The following is a 15863-nucleotide window of genomic DNA, read 5'->3' on the forward strand; positions in this document are numbered from 1 at the left end:
AGGTTCCTCCATGTTGTCTCAAAGGATAAGAGATCTTTCTTTCTTACAGCTGCATAGTACTCCATTGTGTATATGTACCACTGCTTTTTCATCCATTCGTCTACTGATGGACACTTGGGCTGTTTCCAGATCTTAACTATTGTAAATAGTGCTGCTATGAACATGGGGGTACATATATTCTTTCTGATTGGTGTTTCTGGCTTCTTAGGGTATATTCCTAGAAGCGGGATCACTGGGTCAAATGGCAGTTCAATTTTTAATTTTTTGAGGTAACACCATATTGTTTTCCATAGTGGCTGCACCAGTCTGCATTCCCACCAGCAGTGTAGTAGAGTACCCTTTTCTCCACACCCTCACCAACACTAGTTGTTTGATGATTTGTTGATGGTGGCCATTCTGACAGGTGTGAGGTGATACCTCATTGTTGTTTTCATTTGCATCTCTCTGATGATTAGTGATGTTGAGCATTTCTTCATTTGTGTCTTGGCCGTTTTTATGTCCTGTTTGCAGAGGTGTCTATTGAGCTTCTCTGACCATTTTTTAATTGTGTTCTTTGTCTTCCTTTTATTGAGTTGTAAGAGCACTCTATATATTTTGGAAATTAACCCCTTATCTGATGTATCATTGGCAATAATGTTCTCCCATACAATGGGTTGCCTTTCCATTTTGATGGTTGTATCTTTTGCTGTGCAGAAGCTTTTTAGTTTGATGTAGTCCCATGTGTTCATTTTATCCTTTGTATCTATTGCCTTAGGTGATATCTATTGCCTTAGGTGATGTATCAGTGAAAATTCTGCTGCATATGATGTCTGAAATTTTGTTGCCTACATTTTCTTCTAGAATTTTTATGGAATCATGGGACACATTTAAGTCTTTTATCCATTTTGAGTTTATTCTTGTGTGTGGTATAAGTTGGTGGTCTAGCTTCATTTTTTTTGCATGTAGCTGTCAAATTTTCCCAACACCATTTATTGAAGAGGCTGTCTTGGCTCTACTGTATGCTCTTGCCATCTTTGTCAAATATTGTGCATATTGTCTTGGGTCAATTTCTGGGTTCTCTTAGCTATTTTTTCTTAAGACTTAATTTATTGCTAAGGTCTTCTCTTTAACAGTGAGAAAACTTCTGATTGTTTCAAAAGCCACTAAATTGGTATTAACAAATGGAACATCTGGTTTATACTTACATTTCTCTATTTACCAATCCTCTATGAACTAGTTTGTGACATACAAACTGCTATATGTTGTTGTAACAGAAAGGTATATTCTAATTTAAAGTCTTGATGCTACTCCCCAGATTATTATAATTTTATTATACCTTTGCTGGTTTGTTTGTTTTTTAAATACATATATAGAAAATATGTATTTATACATATGCAATTCAAGCATCTTCAAAAAGAATCTGAATGTTATTGTTTTACCTCATTTCCTAGTTATATAAATTTTCAAATGCTATTTTTAAACAGTAGAATATTAAGAAAGGATATAAGTAACCTAAAATTATCAAACTTTAATTCCCTTAGAAATATCTATGTTGTAAACTAATGTTTAAAATCCTATATACATTAAAACATATTAGAAAGATTTCATAAGAAAGTATTTTATTATGAAAAGAAAGATTTCCATACATTTCTACTACTTAGGTAAACACTATATGTGGTTTTGTTTTTTTTTTTTGAATGCAGGAAACAGCAACACATTTTTGTAGAATCTTTGAAGGAGAAAGATGACACTCTGGTCCTCGGATGTTCTGCAATCCTGCTGGTTGAAACAGAGAAGATTCAGTTACGTACAGTTTCACATAAAGACTAGTGTATAGATTTTCACAGATACATGTACTTAAGAAATGTATGTAGAATTATAAGAACTCTCTCCACTTTACATTTGTTTCTGCCATATATGGCCGCATATAGGGCAATGTCTACCCTTACACACAGTCATTGACTAATGTGAATGACAACAGAGAAATTGTCATTTGTTCCTTCTCTCAATAGAATAAAGAGCATTGTAGAGAAGCTTTTGTTTTATAACAACCGGATCTTTATTCCAATATTTGGAAAATTGCTATCTAATTTGGATGGATGTACAAAGATATATGAAGTAATTATAACAAAAAGGTTTTTATTGACACACATTGAAGCTTTAAAAATTCCACAAATGTTTGACACATTTTCTACATCCAAATTTGAATATTTCTCCCCATGAAATAATTATTAATCATAAAACTAAATATAAAAGCCCAAAAATGGACATCAAGTTAGGTATCAGGTAGTCTTTATCAATGAAATTCAAGTCAAGATAAAAAAGAGAGGTATTATGTATTATACTGAATTGTATATCTACTAAAATTAAAGGGCCATGGAAAATAAGTATTGTAAATTGCAAACTGGACAATTGACCAGAGAAATTTTCTAAGAAAACCTCTCCATGATCAAATAAAATGTTCATTTTAAAAGTTTAAAATAGTTTTTTTTGGAAAATAAGTATAACCTTAATTTAAAAGTTTTGTTATATGAACTAGATTGACAAATTTTATTTTTAAAAATTAGTGAGAAATAAACATCCACAATACAAGTGAAAAGTAGCAAAAATAAAACATAGGAAGCCTAAACAATCCAGTATAACCAAAGGCCAATAACTAATATATACGACATCACTGCAATCAGAACTGACTCGTGTATTTTCCCATTTTCACTTCATCCTTTTCTTCAAAATATTATTATTCTATTGAAACTATTAACTGTGCATATTAGAAAATCTTTTTAAAGTTCAAAACACAAAAACTATATTATATTTGTTCTAAAAAGATAAAACATAGAATCATATGAATCATATAAATTTATTAAAATTGAAATTATATTAATTATTTTAAAATTTATTAATATAATAGTCCACTGATAGACTGACCATGTATAATTCTTACACAATGATGTTCCTGTTATAAATCAGTTATTTTCTTCTTTTTTACTTTTGGGTTCTTCACAGGCATAGAGAAGATAGCACTATATTTCTTTAATAAATATTTGTATAGGAAAGATGCATTAGCAGTGAAGAAGATAGTGAGTGCTTTGCAAAGGAAACCTAAATAAAAAAATAAAAAAAAATACAGCCATCAGAAGTGTCAGTTTATTTAAAACAAAAATGTTTGTGGAAAGAATGTCACTTACCAAAGAAAAGGTAGATATATTTCATCTCTAAAGGTATCAATTTCTCAATTGTAGAATGTAATTAATGTTATAAACATATCAGTTATTTAAAGATTTTTTTTAAACACTTACAAAACCTTTTAGGTTTCTTAAACATGGAGCCCAAGAGAAATGCAAGAAGTATTACTATGTCACAGAATGTATTAATTCAAAATCAGAAAAATGCACTTCCCCCTTCAAAACTCAACTAGCATTAGGAACTGGAACCTGTTTAAGTCATTTCATGCAGCTTTACTCGTCTTGAAATAGTTATCATTTTCCAAACACAAACAGAAATATTTTAGAAATGCTAATTGAGTGTGTAGGGTTTTAAAATTCATTTTCATGTTTCAAGCTTCAGAAAATTAATATTGTACAAGCATTATTTAAAAGTACTTGAACTTGGTATGTACATAACCATGTTGATTAAAGTGAAAAATATTTCAGAGCAACAATATCAATTATCTGATAATATAAATTATAGTGGTTTCAAAAGACAAAATAGAAAAATTAATGAGTATATGTCAATTACAATGATACAATATTTCACATATTTAATTACTATAGCCAAACACCACAAACAACATAAATGTAGCATGAACAAGGATAAGCTATAGTACATGCACAAAAAATTTTAAAACATAATCTACTGCTATAGAATAATATGAATTTTCCAAAAGCATAACATTAAGCAAAACAGACAAAAACAAACAAAAGACCCCAGTATATACTGTATTACATTTGCATAAATTTCTAGAACAGGCAAAATCAACATATTGTAATAGAAATGTGAAAGGGCCCTGGCCAGTTTGGCTCAGTGGTTAGAGCGTCGGCCTGCGGTCCGGAGAGACCCGGGTTCGGTTCCCGCTAAGGGCACGTACTTCGGTTGCAGTTTGTCCCCGGCCCTGGTTGGTCGTGCGGGTGGCAGCCACTCGATGTGTCCCTTCACATCGATGCTTCTCTCTCTCCCTTCCTCTCTCTCCCTCCCACTCTATCTGTACAAAAAATGGAAAAATATCCTCGGGTGAGGATAAAAAAAAAAAGAAATGTGAAAGGTTTCTCTGTGGAGGAGGAAAACTGACTGGAAAGGAGCATAGGGGAAATTTCTATAACTTATTTTGGGTGCTGGTTCCACAGGTGCATTCAATTACCAAAAGCCATCAAATGAATGAATACTTAAGATCTGTATTATGTAATTGTATATTAATTACAAAAAATATCTCAATTTTTTTTTTTTAGATTGCTGCTTGATACATTCTTCACAAATCAAACACAGTGTAACCAGCATCTGGATAAATAATAAAACCCCAGTAGCTTTCTTCATGTTTCTTTAAATTTATTACCCCAAAAGGGTTAGTTTTGTTTGCTCTTGAAATATTTCCTAGCAGGTCAAAATTATGCAAGTGGAATCATACAAAGCATACTCATTCATGTCTAGTTTCTTTCTTTCAACTTATGTTTGTGTGATTCATCTATATTTTATGTAGCTGTGTACTTTTTCTTTTCATTGCTGTATAACATTCTATTGTTGATTTTATCACTATTTATTATCTATCCCATTCCATTGTTTATTGGCTTTTTGATCATCTAATTTTGTGAAATTTCTTTCAATTTTTTTTTGTCAACTTTTCTGTTATCTCTCCTTTGCTTGTTATTTGTGGGAGTTCTTTTTCACCTTTTTACCTTTTTTACTGTCTTCTGCACTGCAGCTGTCTTTTCTACCTCTTAACTATTTGTTTTGATTAGAATGTATTAGTTTTAATATAGTATGATTTTTCTTTTATACTTAGTGCTTTTTGTATCCTGTTTATGAAATCTCTTCCTACACCAAGGCCATGGAGATATTCTCTGGTTTTCCTCAAAAAGCTTTATTGGTCTATCTTTTACATTTAGATACACAATGAATTTAGAATTTATTTTGTATATGATTTGAGGTAGGGATTAAGATATATATTTTTATATATGCATATATAAAATGAGCCCTTAGCTTTTCATTAAAGACCGTCTTTTTATCATTGCAGTGTCTCCTTTCTTTTCCATAAATTAGTTGTGTGTACATACATGGGTTTGTTTCTGGATTCTCTGTTCTGCTCCATTAGTCAGCATGATGACACTTGCATCAATACCCTACTGTACTAATTATTATAGCTTGAGAGCAGGTTTTGATATCTGCTAGTATATATCCTTCACTTTTGTTTCATCTTCAATATTCTCCTGATAATTCTTGGCCCTTTGGCTACCATGTGAATTTCAATTTCCTTGTCAATTAAAAAAAAACTTCCCTTCTGGGATTCTGTTTGTGATCACTCAATGCTACAATTTAGGAGAAGTAGACTTCTCTACTCTTCCTCTGTAAACATATACATTTTTTCATTTATTTACATTTTAATGTCTCTGAAATAAAATTTGTAGCTGTCAATATAAAAGTTTTATACCATTTTCAGTAGATTTTTTTCTTGGTACTTCATTTTTTTATATTATTGTATTATTTTTGTATTTGGTTGTGCCTGGTATATGGAAACACAATTGATATTTGAATATTGACTATTAAGCAACCTTACCAAATTCAATTATTTTTATTTATTTATTAATTTTTTAAATCCTCATCCGAGGACATTTTTCCATTTTTTGTACAGACAGTGTGGGAGGGAGAGAGAGGAAGAGAGAGAGAGGGAAACATCGATGTGAAAGGGACACATCGAGTGGTTGCCACCCACACGACCCAACCAGGGCTGGGGACAAACTGCAACCAAGGTACATGCCCTTAGCGGGAACCAAACCCGGGTCTCTCTGGACCACAGGCGGACGCTCTAACCGCTGAGCCAAACCGGCCAGGGCCAAATTCAATTATTAATTCTAGTATACTGTATATCTTGATATGAATGTTAATGACAGGTATGTTCCCTTAATGAAAATGTGTTTAGTTACACATTTATAATATGTTATCTTTAGTGAATATATATGTAATATATATTTTAGTAAAAATTCTACCAAAAAATAAACAAATTCAATGAAGTGGTAAAAATGGCAAGTTAAAAGAGGAAATACCTGCAAAAGACATAAATCATCTCTCTGGTGTAATTAAAGAAAGAGCTGATCCAGAATCATGGATGTAGGGAACAGACTGACAAAACTCAGAGGGATGGGTGGTGGGAGGGGTGAGAAGTGATAAACCAAAGAATTTATATGCATATATACACAACCAATTGACAAGGACATTAGGCTGAGGGAGGCTGAAGAGGGGTGGGAGTGGGAAGGAGGGGATCAATGGGGGAAAAAAGGGGACATCCATAATACTTTCAACAATAAAAAGTAATAATAATAATAAATGTCTGAAAAAATAAAGTCTATTTTCATTTATACAAAAAAGAGAACTGAATCGCTAAGATGGCTGCGAGCAGGACCAGAGGGAGGGTGAGTGTATGAGAGAGTGAGCGAGTGTGTGCGAGAGTGTGAGTGGACGTGAAAGTGGACGACCAAACCCCTGCAGTGCAGACGTGGAGCAGAAGATTCCTGTGCTGTGGACAGAGCAGCAGGCTACCTCGGAAGTGGCCCTTCAGGGCGTTTCTCCTGCGCAGTAAGGAGGTCCCAACATTTTGGAAGATCCTGGGTCTTCCCTGGGAGGAGGCAGTGGGAGCAGTTAGGGCCCAGCAACCTGAGCCCACCAGCACACCTGGCACCATCGGACCAGTGGACACTCTGTGTCAACACAGACCTGTGCACAGCAGTGGCGCTCCGAAGGTGCCAGAACTGGAAGCTGAAGACAGCCCTGAGCCCAGCACCATCCCCCATAGTATCAGTCTAATCAGAGTTGAGATAAACCCCCAGCAATAGAGGCTGGGGAGCAGACATCCATCCCCAGGCAACAGAAGCACAGACCAGCAGATGAGACCCATCCCCAAAAACTACAGCAAAAGCTGAGCAGGAGTTGAGCCCCATGAGGCAGCAGAACTCCCCAGCCACCAGCAGCAGGACCTGGGGCTCCACAGAGGCCTGTGTGATCCAGTAGCTCACAACAGCAGTGGGAAGCCAGAGCCCAAGAAAGACTTGTGTGATCCAGCTGCCTGCCCTCGGGGACTGCAGAGTGCGGGGCCACCAGAGAGGTCTGTGTGACCCAGCAGAAACTGTGCAATCTAGTTAACTGCGGGACCTGTGGGGTGCTGAAGCACCAGAGAGCCCTGTGTGACCCAGCAGCCCATAACATAGTCATAGAGCTGGGTCCCCAGAGGGACTGTGTGATCCAGTTACTCACAGGACTTTCAGGGTGTGGAGGCACCAGAAAGGCCTGTGCAACCCAGCTGCTCACAAGATAGGTTTAGAGGATGTGAAAATGGAGGCAGAGTAAATAGAAGCCACGCAGACAATCTCCCAGGACCAAACAAGAATTACAACTAAAATACAGACAAATCCTCAGAAAAAAGCAACAGAAAAGCACAGTCTTAGCTGTGAGCAGCACCTATGGGGAATAAAGACCAAGCCCGCTTTACAGCCCACACAGCCAGGACAGAGTGCTAAAATAGCCACAGCCACTCACCTTGGGGCTATGGCAGAGGGAGGGCAGACTGGGCTGGAACTTTTTGGGGACACGCGGGATTTGGAGGGCACTCAGAGTTTTTGCTGAGTTTCGGCCACAAAGGACGGTGGCCAGTGTGCTCATTCCCAGAGCTGTGGGAAAAAGCAGTAGCCCCCACCCCCTCAGAGATTCAGCTTTTCCCAGGTGAGGCAAAGAAATAAAAATTGAGGCTCATACATCTGTAACAAAAGTAAATAATTAATTTAAAAAAAAATTGAGGCTCATTAACAACCAGCATCTATCCCACCCTCTGGAAATCCTCTTAGGCAGAACACCAGGGCTACATTCCATGGCACTGAGTAACTGAGACTACTAGCATCCAGGAAAAAGCTAGAGGATAACTGAACCTTTCCTGGGCTTGCAAATCTACCCAGGAAAGTAAGACTACACAGTGGTGTTTAATGTGGGCTCACCCAGGTTCATACAAACCCAGGAGAGGGAGCCACAAACAGCAGAACACCAACACCCACAGGGAAACTTTGGCAGGCTCCAAAACTCACTGAGAAAGCCAAAATGGTGAAACAAAGAAACAAATCCCAAATAAAAGAACAAGAGAACTCTATTGAAGATGAGATCAATGAAATACAGCTAAGCAAATTATCAGAGGTAGAGTTCAGAGCCATGATCTTGAGGAAGCTCAACAGCATGAGTAAGGACATCAGCACCATGAGTAAAGATATAGAAACATTGAAAACCAACCAAGTGGAAATGAAGAATGACATAGCAAAAATAAAGAACACATTGGAAGGTCTAAACAGGAGAGTAGAGGAAGCTGTGGACCAGATCAGTTAGAAGACAAGGTAGAAAAAAATCAATCAATCAGAAAACCAAAAGGAAAAAGTAATTAAAAAACAAAAGATAGCTTAAGAGAACTGTGGGACAACTGGAAACATAATAACATTCGCATCATAGGAGTCCTTGAAGAGGAAGAAAATGGGCAAGAGTTAGAGAATATATTTGAATAAATAATGACAGAAAAATGTTTCTAATTTGGTGAAGGAAGAAGGCATTCAAGTTCAAGAAGCACAGAGAGCTTCAAGTAAGAAGAACACAAATAGGCCCCCACCAAGACACATAGTAATTAAAATGCCAAAAATTAAAAACAAACAGAGAATCCTAAAGGCATCAAGAGATAAGCAACAGGTTACCTACAAAGGAAACCTCATAAGGCTCTCAGCTGACTTCTCAACAGAATCACTACAGGCCAGAAGAGAGTGGCATGAAGTAATCAAGGTTATAAAAAAACAAGGATCTGAATCCAAGACTACTCTATTCAACAAGGCTATCATTAAAAATAGAAGGTCAAATAAAGATCTTTCCAGACAAAAAAAAAAAGGCTAAGGGAATACATTAACACCAAACTAGCACTGCCAGATATGCTAAAAGGACTACTGTTATTAGTAGAAGAAATAGGAAGAAAAATAGAACCACACTAAACAAAAATGGCAATAAATAAGTACATATCAATTATCACCTTAAATGTAAATGGTTTGAATGCTCCGATAAAAAGACACAGAGTAGCTGACTGCATAAGAAAGCATGACTCACATATATGTTCTTTTCAAGAGACCCACCTCACAACAAAAGACTCACATAGGTTGAAAGTGAAGGGATGGAAAAATTTTTTTCAAGTAAATGAAAAAAAAAAAAAAAAGCTGGGGCAGCAATACTCATATCTGATAAAGTAGATTTCAAAGTGAAGTCCATAAGTAGAGACAAAGAGGGGCACTACATAATATTGAAAAGATCTATCCAACAGGAAGATATAACTGTGGTAAACATATATGCACCCAATATAAGAGCACCAAAATATATTAAAAATCTTCTGGAGAACTTCAAAGGAGAAATCTACAGCAATACAATCATAGCAGGGGACTTCAACACCCCCTGACATCACTGGATAAATCCTCTAGACAAAAAATTAACAAGGAAACAGAGACTCTAAATGAAGTGCTGAATCAAATGGATTTGATAGATATCTACAGAGAGTTACACACCAAAACTACAGAATACACATTCTTCTCAAGTGCACATGGAACATTCTCAAAGATAGACCACATCATAGGACACAAATTAAGTTTCTACAAGTTCAAGAAGATTGAAATCATATCAAGCATTTTTTCAGATCACAATGGCATGAAACTAGAAATCAATTGCAACAAGAACATGCAAGGACATTTGAACACATGGAGGCGAAATAGCATGTTATTGAACAATGAATGGGTTACCATGGAGATCAAGGAAGAAATTAAAAACTTCCTGGAAACCAATGAAAATGAACACACAACACAAAATCTATGGGATGCAGTGAAAGCAGTTCTGAAAGGGAAGTTCATAGCACTACAGGCCTACCTCAAGAAACAAGAAAAATTTCTAACAGCCTATCTAACCTCACAACTTAAAGAACTAGAAAGCAAACAGAAAGAAAACCCCAGAGCAAGTAGAAAGAAGACAATAGTAAATAACAGAGCACAGAAATAAATGACATGGAGACAAAAAACAAAACAAAAAACAATTCAAAGGATCAATGAAACAAAGAGCTGGTTCTTTGAAAAGATAAACAAGATTGATGGACCCTTAGCTAGACTCACCAAGAAACAAAGAGAGAGAACCCAAATACACAAAATCAGAAATGAAAGAGGAGAAATAATAACTGACACCACAGATATACAACAGATTGTTAACAAATATTATGAACAATTATACGGCAACAATTTCGACAATCTAAGCGAAATGGAACATTTTCTAGAAACACATAGTCTCACAAAACTGAACCGGGAAGAGATAGAAAACTTAAACAGACTAATAACAACAGAAGAAATTGAAGATGTAATCAAGACTATCCCAGCAAACAAAAGCCCGGGCCCGGATGGCTTCATGGGAGAATTTTATGGAACATTCAAAGAAGAACTAATACCCATCATCCTCAAACTATTTCAAAAAATTCAAGAAGAAGGAAGACTTCCCAAATCGTTTTATGAGGCCCACATAATTCTAATTCTAAAACCAGAAAAAGACACTATAAAGAAAGAAAACTACAGACCAATATCCCTGATGAACATGAATGCCAAAATCCTGAACAGGATGCAAGGCTGGTACAATATCCGCAAATCAATAAATGTGATACAAAATATAAACAAAATGAAAGATAAAAATCATATGATCATATCAATAGATGCTAAAAAAGCATTTCATAAAATGCAGCACCCATTTCTGATATAAATCCTCAGCAATCTGGGAATAGAGGGATCATATCGCAACATAATAAAGGCCATATATGAAAGACCTACAGCCAACATCATACTCAATGGGCAAAAATTAAAAGCATTTTCCTTAAGAACAGGAACAAGGCAAGGATGCCCACTTTCACCACTCTTATTTAACATAGTATTGGAAGTCTTAGCCACAGCAATCAGACAGGAGGAAAAAATAAGAGGAATCCAAATGGGAAAGGAGGAAATGATACTATCATTATTTACACATGACATAATACTATACGTAGAATACCCCAAAGACTCCATCAAAAATCTACTAGACTTAATAAATGAATTTGGCAAAGTAGCAGAATACAAAATTAATGTCAAGAAATCGATGGCACTCTTATACACCAATGATGAACTCACAGAAAGAGAAACTAAAAAAAAAATCCCATTTGCCATTGCAGCAAAAAAATTAAGATACCTAGGAATAAACTTAACCAAAGAAATAAAGGACCTATTCACAGATAACTACAGGTCATTGAAAAAAGAAATAGAGGAAGATATAAAAAAGTGGAAGCAGCCCTGGCCAGTTTGGCTCAGCGGTTAGAGTGTCAGCCTGCGGTCCGGAGAGACCCGGGTTCAGTTCCCGCTAAGGGCACGTACTTCGGTTGCAGTTTGTCCCCGGCCCTGGTTGGTCGTGTGGGTGGCAGCCACTCGATGTGTCCCTTCACGTCGATGTTTCTCACTCTCTCTCCCTCCCACTCTATCTGTACAAAAAATGGAAAAATATCCTCGGGTGAGGATAAAAAAAAAAAAAAAAGTGGAAGCACATATCTTGTTTATAAATTGGAAGAATCAACATCATTAAAAAGTCCATACTACCCAAAGCAATCTACATTCAATGCAACCCCATCAAAATACCAACAACATACTTTACAGAACTAGGATAAATATTTCAAAAGTTCAGATGGAACCAAAAAAGACCTCAAAAAGCCACAGCAATCTTGAAAAAGAACAAAGTTGGAGGAATCATATTACCAGATTTCAGGTTATACTATAAAGGCACTGTAATCAAACAGCCTGGTACTGGCACAAGAACAGGCATATAGACCAGTGGAAAAGAACAGAGAACCCAGAATTGGACCCAAGGCAATATGTTCAATTAATATTTGACAAAGGAAGCAAGAGCATACAGGGGAGTAAAGACAACCTCTTTAATAAATGGTGTTGGGAAAAATTGGACAGCTACATGCAAAAAAAATGAAACTAGACGATCAACTTACACCATACACAAGAATAAACTCAAAATGGATAAAAGACTTAAATGTGACTCATGAATCCATAAAAATCCTAGAAGAAACTATAGGCAACAATATTTCAGACATCATTTGCGGCTGAATTCTCACTGATACATCACCAAAGACAACAGAAACAAAGGAGAAAATGAACACATGGGACTACATCAAACTGAAAATTTTCGGCACAGCAAAAGAAACAATCATCGAAATGGAAAGGCAACCCGCTGTATGGAAGAGCATAATTGCCAATGATATATCAGATAAGGGGTTAATTTCCAATATATAGAGAGTACTTACACAACTCAACAAAAAGAAGACAAAGAACCCAATTAAAAAATGGGCAGAGGAACTAAATAGACGCCTCTCCAAACAGGACATACAAATGGTCAAGAGACATAGGAAGAAATGCTCAACATCACTAATCATCAGAGAGATGCAAATGAAAACGACAATGAGGTATTACCCCAAACCTGTCAGAATGGCCGCCATCAACAAATCATCAAACAACAAGTGTTGGCGAGGGTATGGAGAAAAGGGGACTCTAGTATACTGCTGGTGGGAATGCAGACTGGTGCAGCCACTATGGAAAACAATATGGTGTTACCTCAAAAAATTAAAAATTGAACTGCCATTTGACCCAGTGATCCCACTTCTAGGAATATACCCTAAGAAGCCTGAAACACCAATCAGAAGAACATATGTACACCCATGTTCGTAGCAGCCCTATTTACAATAGCGAAGATCTGGAAAAAGCCCAAATGTCCATCAGTAGACGAATGGATAAAAAAGCAGTGGTACATATACACAATGGAGTACTATACAGCTGTAAGAAAGAAAGATCTCTTATCCTTTGAGACAACATGGAGGGACCTGGAAAGTATTATCCTAAGCAAAACAAGTCAGACAAAGACAAGTATATGATCTCACTTATTTGTGGAATATAATGAACATAACAGTCTGAAAAATGGGGTAGTCCCAGCAACGGGAAGTGGGGTACAGACTGACAATCCCCAGAATAGGGGGTGATGGGGGAGAGATAAACCACAGAACTTATATGCATGTATGCATGAAGAAGGTCATGGACAAGAACGCTGGGGACAGGGTGGGGAGAAGAGGGAGGGGAGAATCAGTGGGGGAAAAAGGAGAAACATCTGTAACAAAAATAAATTAATTCATTAAAGAAAAAACAAAGAGAGCTGAATCTTTCATTTGAGGTAAAAGGTATGTAATAAGTCATTCTAATAAAAACAAGAGTAAGAGAAAGATCAGAAGAATTTTCTTGCTACCAAAGGGAAATTGAGGATTGGTTTAACAAATGTTTAACCAACTTTTTTGAGTGATAAAACTTTTGGTGAATGCCATCGCCTTCCTCCACAAGGGGAAATTTTTGGACATAAAATGTACAAATAAAAATTTAGAATTTCAAAAATAGACTAAAGTTCAGTGTGGGTTCCTAGGGTTTGTGGATCCCTTTTGAATAAACCTTGCTCTGCAATAGTATGCATACAACTTCTTGTGACAATGGCAGTGTTCTACATCTGCACTGGCCAATAGAGCATTCAAATGTGACCATTAAGCATGTGAAATTTTGCTATTGTTACTGTAAAACTGATTTTTTAATTGCTTTGAACTCTATTTAGTTTAAATTCAAATAGCTATATGTGGTTAAGGTGTATCACATTGGACAGCATAGCTCTGGAGTCTCTTACTTGTCTTCTAAATTCACTGAGGTTAAAACCACCTAAAGTACTTTATTAAAAATACAAATCCTTACCTATAATCTCTAGCATTCTAATTTAAGGCCTTAGAACCTATATTTTTAGCAAACATGCAGTTTTCCGGTTAATTCCCTATGTTCTTTATTATTGTCATCTCCTTTTAGTAGCTCCTTAGCAGGATTTATAGTAGTTTATCAACTTTCTCAGCTTTGTGCTGTGTTTCAAAATAGTTAAGCGTGTTATAGTTCAATCTAAAATAAAATTTTAATGGCACAGGAGTATTTTAAGAGGACTGACTTCCTTAAGAACAATGCCTGGTTTTGTTTAATTATCTCTGAAAATGTTATTGTGACTTTTTAAATGTCATTTTTTACTTTTTAATATTTTTCTTCAATTTTACTGTACTCAGATTAAGTGTTGACTACGTTTGCTGGATAATTATTTTCTGAATTAGAAGGCATTGCTATATACTGTTTATCAAACAGATAATTGGTACTGTTAAATATAGTCTATCATTATGTAGTTATTTGGATTACTGAACCCACATAGTAAATCACAAAACATATAATAAGCACTTTAAAATATTTATCACACAAATAGCATCTACACAATAAAATCATTCGATTTTAATAATGATTAAGACTTCAGAAATTATGTAGTCCAAAATCCTCCTTTTGCAGATGTATAAATTGAAATGCAGAAATCCAGTGAATTTTCCAAAGTAATGCAACCGTGTCTATATTTTTTTAATACTTTGGCCATAGTTTACACCACCATAGTATCTTGATTCCCTATATTTCTTATTTGGTCAATAAATACGGAATGTTTGTTATGTGCTAACTATTGTTATATCATTGAGCATGAGACAATGTGAAATTTACATTTAAGTGGGGTGAAAGCATGTTGGTGCTCTTTAGTGCTGCAAAAAAAATTTTTTTTTAATCATCCAATTTTTACTGTGGCAATGGAAAGGGTCACAAGGTTAAACAACTTGATTGTACAAAGTGAGGCAAAAGTAGGTTTACAGTTGTGAGTACATGAAATAGTTTATTTTTGTATTATTATTAATTATTGTATTATTTTCCATAGGAACAAATGTAAACCTACTTTTGCCCTACTCTGTATATGTATTCAGGCAAAATTACTTCCCAAATTGAAATTCTAATAATTATTACCCTTTACTCAGGAAAAACATACAATTGTGTATTTAATGCAATAACTCAAATACTTACATAAATTCTATTGTACTTTAGTTTCCAAAATATTTTCTGTATAATAATGTAAGGCTTCTTTAATCATCAAAGTATCCATTTGTTCATCATTTACTGTACCTTACTGTAAACAATACTAAGGTTCTAAAAGAACTTTATCTCTCTACATTTCTTCAATAGATATCACTTACACATTCCTAAAAATAGGTAGGCCATTTTTGTTGGGTTATATATCCAACAATTCTCTGTGTTTCCACAGTATTCACTATCCCGATAGACACAAGAGCTTTCTCCTACCATTTTAAAAGCGGATGGTCCAGGTATAGTTCCTATGAAAAATACAGTGGTTGTAAATTCTCCATGAAAACACTATAAGTTGGGATCAAATAGTTTTTATCCTAAAATTAAACATACATATATATTTAGTCATCATCACTATAAACATATAATTTAAAATTATCCAGGGATTGGTCCTGGCCAAGCAGCTCACTTGATTAGAACATCATTCCCAGTCAGGGCACATACAAAAAGCAACCAATAAACACTTCAATAAGTGGAACAACAAATTGATCTCTATTTCTCTCCCCCCCTCCTCCCTTTGTCCCTTCCTCTCTAAAATGGATAAATAAAAACTTAAAAATACAATAAAATGATCTAAGAATTCACTTATAGATAGTATTG

At 35.5% G+C, this 15863-nt stretch overlaps 1 protein-coding gene across 1 annotated transcript in view; it reads right to left on the minus strand.

Annotated features, from left to right (window-relative positions):
* Positions 1 to 1647: 1647 nt before the first annotated feature.
* SLCO6A1 (solute carrier organic anion transporter family member 6A1) overlaps positions 1648 to 15863 on the minus strand; it is a 111264-nt gene continuing 97048 nt past the window's right edge. The window contains exons 12-13 of the mRNA XM_036279694.1: positions 15480 to 15511; positions 1648 to 1758 (exon numbers count right to left, since the gene is read on the minus strand). Of these exons, the coding sequence (XP_036135587.1) occupies positions 1648 to 1758; positions 15480 to 15511 (143 nt within the window). The remainder of the gene's footprint in view (positions 1759 to 15479; positions 15512 to 15863) is intronic.

Source organism: Molossus molossus, unplaced genomic scaffold (assembly GCF_014108415.1).
Source record: "Molossus molossus isolate mMolMol1 unplaced genomic scaffold, mMolMol1.p scaffold_m16_p_3, whole genome shotgun sequence".
NCBI classification, from domain to species: Eukaryota; Metazoa; Chordata; class Mammalia; order Chiroptera; family Molossidae; genus Molossus; species Molossus molossus.